The sequence below is a fragment of the Malaclemys terrapin genome, chromosome 20 (genome assembly GCF_027887155.1).
Source record: "Malaclemys terrapin pileata isolate rMalTer1 chromosome 20, rMalTer1.hap1, whole genome shotgun sequence".
Classification (NCBI taxonomy): domain Eukaryota; kingdom Metazoa; phylum Chordata; order Testudines; family Emydidae; genus Malaclemys; species Malaclemys terrapin.
The window spans coordinates 1,684,446-1,702,155 of record NC_071524.1 but is presented as its reverse complement, the minus strand read 5'-3'; the positions used below and the strand labels follow the sequence as shown (position 1 = coordinate 1,702,155).

Sequence of the window (17,710 nt, the reverse complement as noted above, 5' to 3'; positions counted from 1 at the left end):
CATATACCCCAGCTTCTTCTGGGGCCCCTCCGCACCCTCCTCACCCCCCCAACCCAAGGCTTCTCCCTGCTCCCCCATCTCCCAGGGTCCTGTCCCCCCCCCGCACACCATGTACCACCTGCTGACTGTCCTCTGCGCTGCCCTGGAGGCCCTGAGCTGCCAGCCGGCCCTGGCGGTCCTCCAGGCCCCTCATCCGGCCAACCACAGCCGGGCGCTGCCCAGCCTGCTGGCTCACCTCAAGCGGCTGGCGGGGGTCAACAGCACGGGGGCGGCGGCCTGGGGGGGCCGGGCGGCCGAGACGTGCCAAGGCTACTATGACGTCATGGGCCAGTACGACGCCGCCTTCAACTGCACCACGGGCGGCTACCGCTTCTGCTGCGGCACGTGCCACTACCGCTTCTGCTGCGAGCACCGGGCCATGCGGCTGGAGCAGGGCCGCTGCACCAACGTGGAGACCCCCTTCTGGGCCCACACCCAGGCCAGCAGTACGGCCGGGCCCGGGGGCCGGGGGCCGGGGGGCTCCGAGGCCGCCCGCCAGCAGAGCAACAGTACCGTCTACGTGGTCTGCGGCGTCATCAGCTTCACCCTGGCCGTGGGCCTGGGCATCAAGGTGGCCTTCGGCAAGGCTTCCCGCCGGCCCCAGGGGCGGGAGATCAACATGCCCAGGTGTGGGGGAGAGTTGGGGGCCATAGGGAAAGGGGGGAGGGGAGAGGCAGGGGAGTTGGCGGCCTTGGGGAGGGGGCCATGGCTGGGAGAAGGGAGGGGATCAGGGGAGGGGAGTGTCAGGGGTTAATGGGGAAGGGGGGAGTGGAGAGGCAGGGGGAGTTGGGGGTGGAGGGAGGGGGGAGTTGGGAGCTGGGGGGAGGGGGCCATGGCTGGGAGAGAGGAGGAGAGGAGAAGGGATTGGGGTGGGGGGCCAAGGGGAGTGGTGGAGGCCAGAGGGAGGGGGGTGCAGCCGGGGGGAGAGGTGTAGGCCATGGGGAGGCAAGAAGGGAGGGGGCACGACAGTGGGGCTGGGTGTGGGGCATGGCAGTGGGGAGGGGGGCAGATGGGACAGTGGGGGGGCACCTAGTGGTGAGGCCGGGCGGCGCAGGCTGGGGCAGCGCCAGGGGCTGGGGAGGGGAATTGTGCCCTGGCTGGGGGCCGTGTTATTTGGGGGTGTCTGACGGGCACTGCCCCCCCCACCCTCCACCAGGGCTCTTGTGGACATCCTCAGGCACCAGGCTGGGACCAGCTCACGCTCCGAGCGCAGCAATAGCACCACCCTCAACTCAGCTTCCCAGGACAACGGCCCCACCCGGCCCCCGAAGAACCTTTACAACACCATCAAGCCCTGCCAGAGCAACCACGGTAGGTACCGTGGCACTGGGGGCGCTGGGCTGCAGGGAGGGGGCGCTGGGCTGCAGGGGGCGGGGCGGGGGCTCGGCAGGGGGCGCTGGGCTGCAGGGGGCGGGGCGGGGGCTCGGCAGGGGGCGCTGCGCTGCAGGGGGTTGGACAGGGGCTCAGCAGGGGGTGCAGTGCTGCAGGGGGCGGGGCGGGGGGCTCAGCAGGGGGCGCTGGGCTGCAGGGGGCGGGGCAGGGGCTCGGCAGGGGGTTCTGGGCTGCTGGGAGGGGGCGGGGCGCTGTCTCCCCACAGCCGTATGTACTGTGTCTGTGCCCGCATTGGGGCATGCACAGGGTGTGTGTCTGGGGTATCCCCCATATCGCTGCCCACCCCCTCCTGCCCCCCAGATCCCACCCACCCACCCCCAGCTGCTCCAGCACCAGCAGTTTCTCCTCCAAAGACACTGAGCTGAGTCAGGAGGGGGGGGGTGTCTCTGCCAGGGGCTTGGACATCCTTGGGGTGGGGGGGCCCCTGGTACCCACTGACCCTGGCACATCCCCTGCCCCACAGGCTGTTAACCCACTGAGTGCCTCCCCTGCCCTCCTGCCTCCCACTGGGAACACAGGCCATGCCAAGGGGCGAGACCAGGAGCTGGGGGGATAAGCTTGGCTGCATGGCTGTCGTCCCGCCCCCACCCCCAGCCCATGCCCACAATCGTCTGCCAGCTGGGCAGGTGGCATGGGGGTATTTCTCTGAGCAGCCCACAGGGAAACTCGGTATCGGGCAGATTAACCCCGTGGGGCTGATCCGCAGGGCAGGGACGGGGGCGGGGCTCAGGGTGTTACCGGCAGGGCAGGCTATGGGGCCCAGCATCCTAGGGCCGGCACTAGGGGGTTAGATCTGGGGATGACAAGGGAGGGGTGGATTAGTCGGCTCCAGTCAGTACAGCCCCTCCCAGACGCTCAACCCTCCCCCATCACCAAGGGGCCCCATTTCCCGATGGAGCACCCCCTGTGGGGGGAAGGGGGCGCATTGTCCATGGATTGGTCGGCCCGCCCTCTCCCTCCGGCTTGCTGAGACCGAACAAACTCATGTCACACCCGGGGCTGTTAAACAGGCGCCCCCTGGAGGGGAGAGGCCCCGTACCCCATTCCCTGCCCCCCTGAGCCAGCCAGTCCCTGCCCTGGGGCCGGATGGGAGCCGGTGCCCCTAGAGGGGAAAGGCCCCATTCCCCATCCCCCTGAGCCAGCCAGTCCCTGCCCTGGGGCCGGATGGGAGCCGGCGCCCCCTAGAGGGGAAAGGCCCCATTCCCCATCCCCCTGAGCCAGCCAGTCCCTGCCCTGGGGCCGGATGGGAGCCGGTGCCCCTAGAGGGGAAAGGCCCTGGGCCCCATTCCCCACCCCCCTGAGCCAACCAGTCCCTGTCCTGGGGCCGGATGGGAGCCGGTGCCCCTAGAGGGGAAAGGCCCCATTCCCCATCCCCCTGAGCCAGCCAGTCCCTGCCCTGGGGCCGGATGGGAGCCGGTGCCCCTAGAGGGGAAAGGCCCTGGGCCCCATTCCCCACCCCCCTGAGCCAACCAGTCCCTGTCCTGGGGCCGGATGGGAGCCGGTGCCCCTAGAGGGGAAAGGCCCCTGCCCCATTCCCTGCCCCCCCCGCCCCCAGGTGAAGCTTTGGGCAATGGTACTTTGGAGCCTGTGGTTTCTGGGCCCGGGGCAGGCATTGCAGCGCAGGGCATGGTGGGAGATCGCGGTTTGCCATGGCAACCGGTGCTAGCTGTCGTGGGGTGTCTGTGGCTGAGCATTCATGGCGGGGCTGGGGGGGGCGCGGTGGCTGAGTCATTCCCTCCCCCCCCCCCCAGGAGATCAGAAATCCTCCTTGAGGCATGTTCCGTTAAAGGGGGATTATGGGGTCTTGGGAGAGGGGATCTAAAGCAGGGAGTAGGGGGAGCAGAGAAATTGGGGAGGGGTCCCAGCAGCTGGAGGGGCGAGGGGAGTGCAGGTGGGGGGGGGATTGGGGAGGGGTCCCAGCAGCTGGGGGGGCGAGGGGAGTGCAGGTTGGGGGTGGATTGGGGAGGGGTCCGAGCAGCTGGGGGGCGAGAGGAGTGCAGGTGGGGGGCGGATTGGGGAGGGGTCCCAGCAGCTGGGGGGGGCGAGGGGAGTGCAGGTGGGGGGCGGATTGGGGAGGGGTCCCAGCAGCTGGGGGGGCGAGGGGAATGCAGGTTGGGGGTGGATTGGGGAGGGGTCCGAACAGCTGGGGGGGCAAGGGGAGTGCAGGTTGGGGGTGGATTGGGGTGGGGTCCGAGCAGCTGGGGGGGCGAGGGGAGTGCAGGTGGGGGGCGGATTGGGGAGGGGTCCCAGCAGCTGGGGGACAGATCAGAAGGACATTAGCTAGCGGGGGTCAGGGTGGGCTGTCAGTTTAACTCCATTCTGTTGCACCACATCGCCTCCTGTGGGGTGCGGGATCCCCCTTCACTCGCCAGCCCAAGCGGGTGCCTTGTTCTGCCATGACACGGTGGCTGCACCCCAGAAGTGGCTTCATTTGGGAGGCGATGCAGCCCTTGTTCTGCTTGGCACGGGGGCTGGGTATTTCCGTCTGTCAGGAGGGGGCAGAGACACCCCCGGTCATGAACTGAGCCACTTCTCTAGTGCCCGTCACCGTAACGTCTGGGCTCCTCCCACTCTTCTCCTGACACACCCAGAGAGGCAGGGCTGTCGCCCCTATTGTGCAGGGGGGGGAAACTGAGGCAGGTCCCTGCAGCTGGGACTTCAGAGGCTGCAGCTCCGTGCGCGGAGCAGGCCTGGGGACTAGAACTGCTTGCTAGTCATGGGGGGTGGATTCATTTTCCAGGGTCTCATTAGTGGGGGTCTAAGTGGGTGTTTTGGGGGCACTGAAGGTCCACTCGCCCAGAGCCCCGGCCTCAACCCCATCGCCTGCGTCTAGGAATTGGGGTCCATTGAATATTCTTTGGGGGGCAAATTTCCCATTTGTGGCCCCCTGCCTGTAATGCCGGCCCTGAGCCTTCCCTACTATTCCACACTCCCCTTCCTGAGCTGGGGGAGAACTCAGGAGTCCTGGCTCCCAGCCCCCTCCTCTAACCACTGGCTCCCCCCCCCCCCCCCAGAGCCGGGAGAGAACCCAGGAGTCCTGGCTCCCAGTCCCGCCCCCCCGCTCTAACCACCAGCCCCCCGTCCCCGAGCCAGGGAGAGAACCCAGGTGTCCTGGCTCCGGCTGGGGTGCGCCCTGGAAGTTGGGCAGCATTAGGCGGGCCCAGGGAGACACCCAGTGGCTGTTTGGGGAATGGCAGGTTTCTTCATTGCACTGGTCCAGAGAGTATCCATCCATCCCTCCTCTGCACCCCCACATCCCCCGATCCCTCCATCCATCCATCCCTGCACCCCACATCCCCCCAATCTCTCCATCCATCCCTCCACCCCTACATCCCCCCAATCTCTCCATCCTTCCCGCCCCCTGCACCCCCACATCCCTCGATCCCTCCAACCATCCCTCCCCCTGAACCCCCACATTCCCCCGATCCTCCCTCCATCCCTCCCCCTACACCCCCAGATCCCCCCAATCTGTCCATCCATCCCTGCACCCGCACATCCCCCCAATCTCTCCATCCTTCCTGCCCCCTTCACCCCCACATCCCCCCTCTCCCTCCACCCATCCCTCCCCCTGAACCCCCACATTCCCCCAATCTCTCCCTCCATCCCTCCCCCTGCACCCCCCACATCCCCCAATCCCTCCATCCATCCCTTCCCTGCACCCCCAAATCCACTGATCCCTCCCTCCATTCCTCCCCTTCATCCCAATACCTCCATCCCTCCCTCCCTTTGCACCTCCACATCCCCCTATCCCTCCATCCATCCCCCTCCTGCACCCCCACATCCCCGATCCCTCTCTCCGTCCCTCCCCTGCACCCCCACATCCCCCCGATCCCTCCCTACATTATTCCCCTGCACCCCCACATTGCCTCAACCCCTCCCTCCATCCCTCCCCTGCACCCCCACATCCCCCGATCCCTCCGTCTATCCCTCCCCCTGCACCCCCACATCGCCGCGACCCCTCTGTCCATCCCTCCCCCTGCACTCCCACATCCCCGATCCCTCCGTCCATTCCTCCCCTGCACCTGACATCCCCCCATCCCTCCCTCCATCCCTCCCCCTGCACCCCTACATCCCCCAGATCCTTCCATCTCTCCCTCCCCCTGCACCCCCACATCCCCTGATCCCTCCCTCCATCCCTCCCCTGCACCCCCACATCCCCCGGATCCCTCCGTCCATCCATCCCCTGCACCCCCACATCCCCTGATCCCTCCGTCCATCCCTTTCCTGCACCCCCACATCCCCTGGATCCCTCCGTCCATCCATCCCCTGCACCCCCACATCCCCCGATCCATCCCCTGCACCCCCACATTCCCACTCACCCCAGAGGTGTCTGCCCTCACACATTACCTTTAAGGGGTTTGGGTTTTTTGGTCCCCAGACAGAAAATACCATCAGGCGGACTCAGAGGTGTCTGACCTTGCACATTACCTTTAAGGGCCTGGGTTTTTTTTTGTTTTTTTTTGTTTGCCCCCAGATACAAAATACCATCAGGCGGACCCAACAGTCTGACCTTGCACATTACCTTTAAGGAGCTGTGTTGTTTTTTTTGTCCCCAGACAGAAAATACCATCAGGCGGGGGACCCAGAAGTGTCTGAGCTCATACATTACCTCAAGGGGTGTGGGTGTTTGTCCCCAGACAGAAAATACCATCAGTTGGACACACCAGTCTCACCTTGCACATTACCTATAAGGGGTTGTGGGTTTTTTGTCCCCAGGCAGAAAAGACCATCAAGTGGACCTGGGCCAGAAGTGTGTGACCTTGCACATTACCTTTAAGGGGCCACGTTTTTTTGTCCCCAGACGGACAATAGCACCAGGGAGACCCAGAGGTGTCTGACCTCGCACATTACCTTTAAGGGGTTGTGGGTTTTTTGTCCCCAGGCAGAAAAGACCATCAAGTGGACCTGGGCCAGAAGTGTGTGACCTTGCACATTACCTTTAAGGGGCCACGTTTTTTTGTCCCCAGACGGACAATAGCACCAGGGAGACCCAGAGGTGTCTGACCTCGCACATTACCTTTAAGGGGCTGGGTTTTGGTGGTGAGGTTTTGGGGGGTTTTGCCCCCAGACAAATAACCCGGCTTTGCCTTGCAGACGCCATGCACCACAACTACGTGCACCTCAACGTGAGCAGCCCGAAGCACCACGCCTCCACGCTGGGTAGGTGACGGGCCGGGGCGGGGGGCTCAGGGCCCAGTTCTGTATCCCTGACCCGGGGGGAGGGGGCCCCGTTTTCTCACCCGAGCTGCCCCAAGGAATCAGAATCCTCCAGCCGGGAAAGGGGGTGGGGTGGGGTGGGGGGAGATAAAATGGCCCAGAGATTTAATCTCTATCTTTGCCCCTCCCCCAACCCCCTCTTCTTGGCCCCCTCCCCCGCCCTCCATCTGTCCTCTCCCTCCTGACCCCTCTCCCCACATTCCCTCTTCCCCTCCTCCAAACCCCTCCCATGAACCCTTCCCTCTACCTGTCCCCTCCCCCTCTCCTGACCCCTCTCCCCACACTCCCTCTTCCCCTCCCCCAAACCCTCCCCTCCCCCTCTCCTGACCCCTCTCCCCAAACTCCCTCTTCCCTTCCCCTCCTCCCCCCTCTCTTTCTGCCCGCCCCCCAGACTGGCGAGTGCATCACACCCCGACGTCGGGCCTGAAGTACAACTCGCTCACCTGCTCCCGCTCCTTCCACAACCTCTCGCACCTGCCCCCGTCCTACGAGTCGGCCGTCAAGTCGGAGCTCAGCCGCTACTCCTCGCTCAAGAGGCTGGGTGAGCCAGGGGCCCTGCCACTGGGGGGCGCTCACAGCCCAACCCCACCGCTGCCACTAGCCCCTGGGGACTCACCCGGGGGCCAGAGCTGGCCTGGGGGAGAATGGGGCACTGGGCCTTTCCCCTCTAGGGGGCGCCAGCTCCCATCCGGCCCCAGGGCGGGGACTGGCTGGCTCAGGGGGACAGGGAATGGGGCCCAGGGCCTGTCCCCTCTAGGGGACACCGTCTGTTCCCAGGACTGACTGGTAGCCTGCGGGTGAAATGAATTCACTCACAGTGGCCCCATCCAGCCATGGAGCCTGTGAATGTGCAAAGGAGAGTTGGTCACATTGTCCATTATCTCCCATCCCCCCTGCCCCTCCCCTGCTGCCTTTGCCCCTCCCATCCCCCTGCCCCTCCCCTGCTGCCTTTGCCCCTCCCATCCCCCTGCCCCTCCCCTGCTGCCTTTGCCCCTCCCATCCCCCTGCCCCTCCCCTCCTGCCTTTGCCCCTCCCATCCCCCTGCCCCTCCCCTGCTGCCTTTGCCCCTCCCATCCCCCTGCCCCTCCCCTGCTGCCTTTGCCCCTTCCATCCCCCCGCCCCCCCTGCTGCCTTTGCCCCTCCCATCCCCCGCCCCCCTGCTGCCTTTGCCCTGCCCCCCCCCAGCGGAGAAGGACATGGACGAGCTGTACCTGAAGCGGCGGCACCTGGCCGAGCTGACACGGGGCACGTTGCCCCTGCACGCCATGAAGATGAACTACGAGCGCTACGGGGAGGCGGCCCAGCACCCGCGACGGGTGATGTCCCAGGAGCACATCCTTTCAGACGGCTACCGCCCCTCCCCCTACGACTGCGCCGGCCCCCGGGAGCGGGTCGTCTCCCACGAGCGGCTGCTCTCTCGCGAGGCCCTGCACTCCCAGGAGCCTCTGCTCTCGCCCGAGCGCCTACACCAGGGCACGGGGCCTTTCCAGGAGATGCGGCTGGGCCACCAAAAGGCCCTGTCCCAGACCAACATCTGCGCCGCCGGCACCCCGCTGCTCGAACGCCACCAGGGGCACAAGATGAACTCCCACCCCTCCTCCGCCAACTCCTCCCAGGCCGCCTGGGAGGTGGGCAGCAACCACACGGCCAGCCGGCGCCAGGGCTTCGGCGCCCGCCGCCAGAGCACCATCGAGCAGCTGCAGTTCATCCCAGGGCACCACCCCAGCCAGCACCTCCGCACCGGGAGCAAGAACGAGGTCACCGTGTGAGGGCCCAGCTCAGGTGGACTCGACTTTCCAAGGCCATAGCTCTCTTCCTCCTCCTCCTCTGCGTCTTCCCCCGTCCTTCCCGTCTTCTTTCTTGGACCGGGCAGCCTGCCGGGCTTCGAGGCCTTTGCCGGGCTTTGGTGGCATCCGCCTTTGATGACCTCAGCGCCACGGGCCCTGTCAACTTTTGATGATGTCAGGGTCACGTTGAACCCATCCACACTGGATGACGTCAGGCCCTGAGACCCTGTTGACGTTGGGTGACGTCGAGATTGCCTTGTCTCCGTCCGTGTTAGATGATGTCCACAATTGGTGACATCACTGCTGCAGGCCCTCTTGACTTGTGATGATGTCAAGATTGCCTTGGGCCCATCCGTGTTGGGTGACCTCAGCGCCACGGGCCCTGTCAACTTTTGATGATGTCTGGGTCGCGTTGAACCCATCCACGTTGGATGACATCAGCACCTTGGAGCCTGTCAACATTGGGTGATGTCAAGATTGCCTTGTCTCCGTCCATGTTAGATGATGTCAGTGCCCTGGGCTCTATCGACTTTTGATGATGTCAAGATTGTGTTGAGCCTCTCCAAGACTGATGACATCAGTGCTGGGGGCCTTCTCGACTTTTGATGATGTCAAGATTGCCTGGGTCCCATCCCCGTTGGGTGACATCAGCACCATGGGGCCTGTCAACATTTGATATCAAAATGGTGTTGGGCCATCCCCGTTGGATGACATCAGCACCATGGGCCTTGCTGACATTTGATGATGGCAAGATTGTGTTCGACCCATCCACGTTGGGTGACATCAGCGCCCCAGGGCTCTGTTGACATTGGACGACGTCATGATTGCTTTGGACCCATCCACGTTCAATGATGTCAAATTGCATTTGGCCCGTCCACCGACATCAGCGCTGTGGGCCCTCTTGATGGTTGATGATGTCAGGACAGTCAGGCCTGTCCATATGGGATTACGTCAGTGCTATGGTTGTGTCCTGTTGACTTTTGATGATGATGTCAGCACTGGCCATCTTTGATGACATCTGCACTGTGGCCCTTGTCTATGTGTCATGATGTCAGTACCACCAAGCCTGTCAACCTGTGATGATGTAAACACTGTGGGTCAACCTTTGATGATGCCAAGAGGGCTCTCAACCTCTGCCATCCATACCGTATCCATCTCATGACATCAACACTGTGGACCTTGTCGGTGATTGATAACATGAGTGCTGTGGGGCTCGTCGATGTCTGATGACATCATCGCCGTTTCATGGTCTCAACACTGTGGACCTCGTCAACCGTGGATGACGCCAGTGTCCTGGGCATCAGCCTGTTGGTTTTGACATCAGACCAGTGGCTCCGTCGCCGATTGATGATGCCTGTTCACTGGGCGTTTTTACTGATGGTGTCACAGTGGTTGGCCTGGTCAATAGTTGAGGAGATCAAGCACTGCCAGGCCTGGACAACCCTTGATGATGTCAGCACTGCGGACTTTGTCAGTGATGGATGATGTCAAGATCATCGGGGTCTGTTGATGTTTAAGGTCGGCCATGTTGATATTCGGTGATGTCAGCTCTGTGGACCTGGTTCCTTTTTTTTGATGACATCAGCACTGTGGGCCTTGTCTATCTTTTGATGATGTCACTGCTGTGGGCCCAGTCCACTTGTTGATGATGTCACTGCTGTGGACCCAGTCCCCTTTTTTATGACATCACGACTGTGGACCTGGCCCGCTTTTTGATGCTATTGCCGCCAGAGGCGCGGCCCCCCTTTTGAGACTCAGCCCGCCCTCTGATGTCACGCCTGCCGGCCCCGTCCGTTCGATGAGGACGCCACGGTGCCTTCCGATGACATCACTGCTCTCCTCCAGCAGGCCGAATGCCCCCCGGTGCCGGGGTGGGAGCGAGTGGCGGCCCTGGCGCATGGCTCCCTCACTCCAGATCTCACAGCCGGGACTGGGAGCTCTTCACGTGGGCCGTGGTATGGCCGAACCTCCACTTCCATCCCATCCCACCGCTGCCCCCCATGTACATATCTTTATATAGTGCTCTCTGGTTTCTCTCTTCCAGTGCTTCGGCTCTTTGGATTTCCAGCCCACTCCACTGCCATGGGATGGGGGAGCGCCAGCCCCACCCCTCCAGCACACGTGAATGTAGTTTGAACAGCCTCAGCTCTTTTGAACCCCACCCCTCTCTCCCCAAGATTGTGGGTCACCCCCACGCTGCGGGGGACTGGGTCTTCGTATCATGCCTTTTTCTTTATTTCTCTTCCGTTTCTTCGCGGGCCGCTTGCTAGGCCCTGGGATCTTCGATCTCATCACCCAGTAGAGTTCTGACGGGTCTCAGCCTCAAACCTTTTCATCCCTTCGTCCTGCTCTGCGCTCAGATCCCTCCCGTCCGATGCCAAAACACGCTCCTCTTCTGCACTGCGGTGTGCCTATGGGGCATGGCCGGCTGCTACTCATACAGAGGTGCTGAGATGGGGTCCTGCCGCGCTGGGCGCTGCGCAGATATCGTCACCGAGAGCGGAGCCCCGTCAGGCCAGACAAAGAGTCACTGAGATTGGAGCCCCGTTGGGCCAGGCGCTGCTCAGACACAGAGTCACTGAGATCAGGGCCCCGTCGTGCCGGGCACTGCCCAGATACACACTATCTGTGTCTTCCCCACAGAGTTCTCCATCTAAACGTATCAAAAGCAGGTGGAACCCAGGCTAACCCACAGGGCCCCCTCTCCCCTTCATGGCTGTACCACAGATAGTGGTTTATAGGCCGCGTACCCCCGTAGCTCTTTAGCCCAGGCGCTACACAATCTCATTCTTCCCCAAGGCATTAGGAACTCCCGAGGGCCTTGGCATGGCTTCTGGTGCAGAACGTCTGGCCTCAAATAAAACCCCTCTCTTCACATTGGCTCCTGACATCAGGGGACTCTCTGCAACCCTGGGAGGCAGTAGCTTAAAAACCAATACAAGGAGCGGCTTTGCTGCTATATGGTTAGCCTGCGGAACTCCCCACCACTGGATGTCTCTGTGGCACCTTCAAAGGATCAGCTTCTCTAGGGGTGACTGTGACTCACGGCAATTCAACCGGGCCCTCTGTCGCAAATCTCTTCAGCTGGGGTTGTAAATCAAGAGCTGAAATCATTTAAAGCCAACCCCCTGGGTGGGTTATGCCGTATTTGGGATGTCTTGTCCCTTCCCCTGAAGCAAGTCTGTAGAGACCTCTGGTGGAGACGGGATACCAGGCTAGACGGGCCTGCCCATTGGTCAGTTCTTAGACTCCTGTGATTTGGGGGTGGGGGTGCTTCAGTGTTTGGGGTGCCTGTCTCGAGCGCCTGATTGTGAGAGAGGCGGGCGCTCAGTGCTGCCAGGTAATTGGGAATGCCTTGATGGCATCCGGAAATCACAGGAACAGAGGAAATTGTCTGGAGCCGATTAATGGGCCCATCTGGCCCATCCTGTCTCTGACTGTAACCAGTACCGGATGCTTCAGGGGAAGGTGGTTAAAGCAGAATGTTTGGGGAGTCAGGACTCCTGGGGTCTATCCCTGGGGAGGGGAGGGGAGTGTAGGGTTTTAGGATTTGATTTTTTAGGGTCCCCTTTTTAGGGGCAATTTTCTCTCCCCCCTTCTGATCATCCAGGGGTGGCGAAGCTCTAAGCTTCCCTCTCCGGATGGGGAGCCCCAGCCTCCAACCTTCCCCTCCCCGAGCTCGATTTCCGCTCCCCCCCCCCACTTCTCAGGATCTTTGCATGAGGTCAGCTGAGCTCTGCCCTCTTGACTTCACTGGTGCCATAGGACATGGAATAGCCACGGCTCAGGACGCCCCGGCCCTGACCCACATCCGCCCCTATGGGTTCCAGGGGGCAGGGAATAGCCACAACTCAGGGCACCCCAGCCATGACCCCGATCTGCCCCCATGGGCCCTGGGGGGCAAGGAATAGCCACAGTGTTGGGCGCCCCAATCTGCCCCCTACCACCCGGCGGGGGTGCAGCACCCTCACCCTGGCCCCACGCTGGCTCGGGCAGAGCAGGACTCCTCGGGGGGGGGCTGGACTCCACCGAAGCAGCACCCAGGGGCCCAAGCGTCCGCCGAGGCAGGGTGTGGGGGGATTGGGGGAGAAGCTCGGGGGATTTCTGCCCCCCAATACTGGCGACGGCAGCACAAGCCATTCCCCCCGTCCCCCCCACCTCCCCACTACATTGTGTTCCTGTGATCTGTGGGGGACCCCCTCTGCCCCCCCATTCCCCTCCCCAGACATCCCCGCTCCCCCGCTGAACTCGAATCAAGGGCTAATGTTTCCTCTTCCTCCCCTCCTCACCCCAGGGGTATTTTCGTGTTGGGGGCGAGCAGGTCGGGGTGGGGAGGGTCAGGGTTTTGTTGCTGTTGTTGTTGTTTTTTGGAAGCATCTCAATGCAAAACTTTCCCCTGATGGGGGGAGGTCCCCTGGGTCTCTGCTGTCCTCCCCCCATCTTGGCTTTGGGGGGCAGAGGGAGCCAAGCCATTGGCTCCATTTCTCCTGCCCTTTGCCCCCCAACTCGAGCTATCACCCCCCCCCCAAATAATCCCAAGGATTTTGGATCTTCCCAGTCAGCTCAGACCCAAGTTGGGGTGGGGGAGCGACCGGTTTGGGAGACCGCCATGGGCCTCCCTTGTGTGGCCCTCCTGGGGGTGTGTGTCATAGAGTGCCCCCCCCTCGGTCCCATGCCTCCAAGCATAAGCCATAGTTGACCGGGGGCAGGTTGGGTCCCCGGATGAACAGCCATTTGGCCGGGACGGGACCCAGTACCCGCTGTTAGAGGAAAGGTGCTGAGATGTGAGGGGACTGGCTGGGGGGGATCCCTAGTCACCCCACGTCACTGGGAGTGGGGGGGGGGCGGTCATGGCAACCTCGGGGATTGTACAGAGAAGATGGGGGCAGTATGTGTAGGGGGTGGGGACAGGCGGGAGGTGTGAGGGGAATGTGGGGGGAGGTGGGAAGTTGGGGAAAATGGGGGATAGCAGAGGCGGGGGGGTCAGTGGGAGGTGGGGGGTTGGCAGGAGGAATGTGGGGGATGGCAGGAGGTTTGGGGGATGGTGGGAGGTGGGGAATGATGGAGGGGGGTTGGCAGGAGGAATGTGGGGGATGGCAGGAGGTTTTGGGGGATGGCGGGAGGTGGGGGGGATGATGGAGGTGGAGGGGTTGGCAGGAGGAATGTGGGGGGATGGCAGGAGGTTTTGGGGGATGGCAGCAGGTGTGGGGGGGTGATGGGGGGGGTTGGCAGGAGGAATGCAGGGGGAATGCTGGAGGTTTTGGGGGACGGCTGAGGGGGTGATGTGGGGGGTTGGCAGGAGGTTTTGGGGGACGACGGGAGGTGTGGGGGGTGATGGAGGAGGTGGTTGGCAGGAGGTTTTGGGGGACAGCGGGAGGTGTGGTGGGATGACGGAAATTGGAACAGTGGAGGTGTGGGAGGAATGTGGGGGGGACAGCAGAGGTGTGAGGGGTCGCTGGGAGGTGCAGGGGTTGGCAGGAGGTGGGAGGGGCTGCGTGGGTTCTATATGAAGAGAACGCATGTGTGGGGCGCATGGGAGCCGTACCGGATTGTGCCTGGCTGTGGGCGTCGGGTGTGGCACGCGCACAGCGGGATCCGGGTAGGCTCAGCAGGGGGAGCAATGTGTGTTGTATGGTGAGTCCTCGGCACCATGCCTGAGACCCAGCTCTCCCTGCCCCTCGCAGGGCCGGGGGGCCCGCACCCCCCGGAGACCAGAACCCAGCAGCCGGGCCTATCCCCTCACCCCATGCTCAGCACCCACTCCCCATGGGAGTCCACGGCACATCCTCTCCTCCGGGGCTGGGCCGAGTCGCTCCTCCGCCCCGTGGCCCCGTTCTGGAGAACTCCCGGCACGATGCCGAGGGCCACCCAGGGCTGGGCCGTGTCGCTCCTCCACCCCATGGCCCCGTTCTGGAGAACTCCCGGCACGATGCCGAGGGGCACCCAGGGCTGGGCCGTGTCGCTCCTCCGCCCCGTGTCCCCGTTCTGGAGAACTTCCGGCACGATGCCGAGGGGCACCCAGGGCTGGGCCGTGTCGCTCCTCCACCCCATGGCCCCGTTCTGGAGAACTCCTGGCACGATGCCGAGGGGCCGGTTCTTCAGCCCCCGGGTGTCTTGTTTTGCATTTTTTTTAATAGAAAAAAATAAAACGGTGTCTTCTATTTTTAGAACCGCGACTGTTTTGACCAGTCGCGTCACACGCGCTAAGGGTTAAGCCATAGGCTCTGACTGGAAAGCCCAGCCTCGGCTTGCGAGGCGCCCTCCCCCCTCCTGACCGGCCGGCACGTGGCGTTGACTCCGGCCTCGTCTCCTTTGCCGGCCGGCAGGTACGGTGGCGCCTCCCGCGAAGTTCTGTGCAATCGGATGGGCGCGTCGGCCCCCCGGCTCCCACGCTCAGGGTGTGACCGGCCTCGAAGCTGGCCTAGGCCTCGCTTCGCGGCCACCTGGCTCTCGTCGCTCCTCAGGAGTCCCTATTGCGTGGCAGCTCCCCCGGCATGGCGGACCGAGGCACGCGGTGTCAGTGCCTAGGTGTGTGTGTGGGCAGGGGGGGCCTGGGTCCCGAGCGCTGGGGAATGGCTGTGTAAACGTCCCATAAACAAGAGTCTTCACTGAGCGGCTTGTTCCCGCTCGTTCACCCTCTGCCATTCATGGTCTGTTGGCACTTGGCAACGCGCTAGTGGTGAGCTTGTGTGTCTCAATAGTCATTTGCTATTCACTCCTCCCTGTTCACTTTGTTATTCACTTCCACTATCCCCATTCACTGCTCACCTTTCACTATTAGTCATTTGCTATTCACTCCTCCCTGTCCCCTGTTCACTGCTCACTGTTCACTTTGTTATTCACTTCCACTATCCCTGTTCACTGCTCACCTTTCACTATTAGTTATTTGCGATTCACTCCTCCCTGTCCCCTGTTCACTGTTCACTTTGTTATTCACTTCCACTAACACCGTTCATTGCTCACCTTTCACTATTAGTTATTTGCTATTCACTGTTCACTGTCCCCATTCACTCCTCACCGTTCACTATTAGTTATTTTCTGTTCACTATCCCCATTCACTACTGGCTGCTCATTATTAGTTATTTACTATTCACTCTCCCCATTCACTGCTCACCATTCACTATTAGTTATTTGCTATTCATTGTTCACTCTCCCCATTCACTGCTCACCATTCACTATTAGTTATTTGCTATTCATTGTTCACTCTCCCCATTCACTGCTCACCATTCACTATTAGTTATTTGCTATTCACCGTTCACTCTCCCCATTCACTGCTCACCGTTTCACTCTTCGCTGTTCATTGCCTGCTATGCAGTTTGCACTCTCAGATATCACTCACTATTCTTTATTCACTATTTGGCCCTCGTGTTTCACACTTCAATAGACATTATTTCCTGTTCACAGTGTAGCTCGCTCTTTGCTGTTCACTGTTCTTTCTCTTGTCACCATTTCTCATTAAGACCCTCTCGTTCCCTGTCCGCTGTGCTTTGCATATGATTCCCGCTTCATCGCTCACTCTTCCCTGCATCTGCGCTAGTTCTCATTCCCTTGCCGCTCTTGACTCCTTGGCTGCCAGCCGCTACTCCCCAGTGGCCGTTGGCTCCTCCTCACCCGCCTGGCTGTTTCGAGAAAGGCCCAGGAAGCCAGCGGGTGGCCAGTCCCACGCACCGCGAGATCAACCCACTGGGGAGCCCCACCATGGGCCGACAGGTGCAGAAAGTGTCCCGTGACCAATCAGTTGGGCTCCTGTAGCTCAAACCCAGGGAAATCAGGGCTAAACCCAGGGGAACAGGAGGGGCCTTAGCAGCCAGTCGTTCCACTGGCCCCAGTAGCGAAAGGGCCCCAATAACCAGCTGCTGAGGATGGGGAACCCATTTCCCCTGCCGCACGTCCACTCGTTTTCAGCCAGCAGAGGCTGCAGTTCCTGGTGTACCCCGAACACGCCATCTATGGGCAAAAAGGGGAACTGAGCCCTCCGCCCAGTGCCCCCTGCTGAGCCCCCAGCCCCGCAGCACAGCGCCCCCTACTGACCCCCCGCCCCGCTCCCCACAGGCCAGTGCCCCCTGCTGAGCCCCCAGACCCGCAGCCCAGCGCCCCCTACTGACCCTCCGCCCCGCTCCCCGCAGCCCAGCGCCCCCTGCTGAGCCCCCAGCCCCGCAGCACAGCGCCCCCTACTGACCGCCCGCCCCGCTCCCCGCAGATCAGTGCCCCCTGCTGAGCCCCCAGCCCCGCAGCACAGCGCCCCCTACTGACCCCCCGCCCCGCTCCCCGCAGCCCAGCGCCCCCTGCTGAGCCCACCGCCCCGCTCCCCGCAGCCCAGCGCCCCCTGCTGAGCCCCCAGCCCCGCAACACAGCGCCCCCTACTGACCCCCCGCCCCGCTCCCCGCAGATCAGTGCCCCCTGCTGAGCCCCCAGCCCCGCAGCCCAGCGCCCCCTACTGACCCCCCGCCCCGCTCCCCGCAGCCCAGCGTCCCCTGTTGAGCCCCCCGCCCTGCTCCCCGCAGCCCAGCGCCCCCTGCTGAGCCCCCCGCTCCCCAAAGCCCAGCGCCCCCTGCTGAGCCCCCAGCCCTGCAGCACAGCGCCCCCTACTGACCCTCCGCCCCGCTCCCCACAGATCAGCGCCCCCTGCTAAGCCCCCGCCCTGCTCCTCGCAGCACAGCGCCCCTACTGACCCCCCGCCCCACAGCCCAGCGCCCCCTGCTGACCCCCCGCCCCACTCCCCACAGCCCAGTGCCCCCTGCTGAGCCCCTGCCCCGCTCCCCACAGCCCAGCGCCCCCTGCTGAGCCTCCGCCCCACTCCCCACAGCCCAGCGCCCCCTGCTGAGCCCTTCGCCCAGCGCCCCCTGCTGAGCCCTTCGCCCAGTGCCCCCTGCTGAGCCCCCAGCCCCGCAGCACAGTGCCCCCTGCTGACCACCTGCCCCGCTCCCCCCAGCCCCGCAGCACAGCACCCCCTGCTGACCCCCCCGCCCCGCTCCCCGCAGCCCAGCGCCCCCTGCTGACCCCCCGCCCTGCGGCCCAGTGCCCCCTGCTGATCCCCCGCCCCGCTCCCCACAGCCCAGTGCCCCCTGCTGAGCCCCCCGCCCTGCCCCCCACCGCCCAGCGCCCCCTGCCCCAGTCCCATCAGCACAGTGGCCCCTCCTGAGCCCCCAGCACGGCGCCACCTAGCACCACACTGGGGTATTGGGGCCTGCACAGACTGCTGGGGGAGAGCGCCCCCTAGTGAGCAAGGCCCATGTAGCCTGGTACGCTGCCCTCTCTCTGTCCCCCCAAATAAG

General features: G+C 63.2%; 1 protein-coding gene across 1 annotated transcript; it reads left to right on the top strand.

Annotated features, from left to right (window-relative positions):
* The first annotated feature begins 289 nt into the window (after positions 1 to 289).
* Positions 290 to 11,912, top strand: SHISA7 (shisa family member 7). The gene is made up of 5 exons (XM_054009963.1): positions 290 to 666; positions 1,196 to 1,350; positions 6,526 to 6,591; positions 7,040 to 7,189; positions 7,834 to 11,912. Exons 1-5 carry the CDS (start codon positions 323 to 325, stop codon positions 8,415 to 8,417), a joined length of 1,299 nt encoding a protein of 432 aa, XP_053865938.1. The 5' UTR covers positions 290 to 322; the 3' UTR covers positions 8,418 to 11,912.
* The last annotated feature ends 5,798 nt before the right edge of the window (positions 11,913 to 17,710 follow it).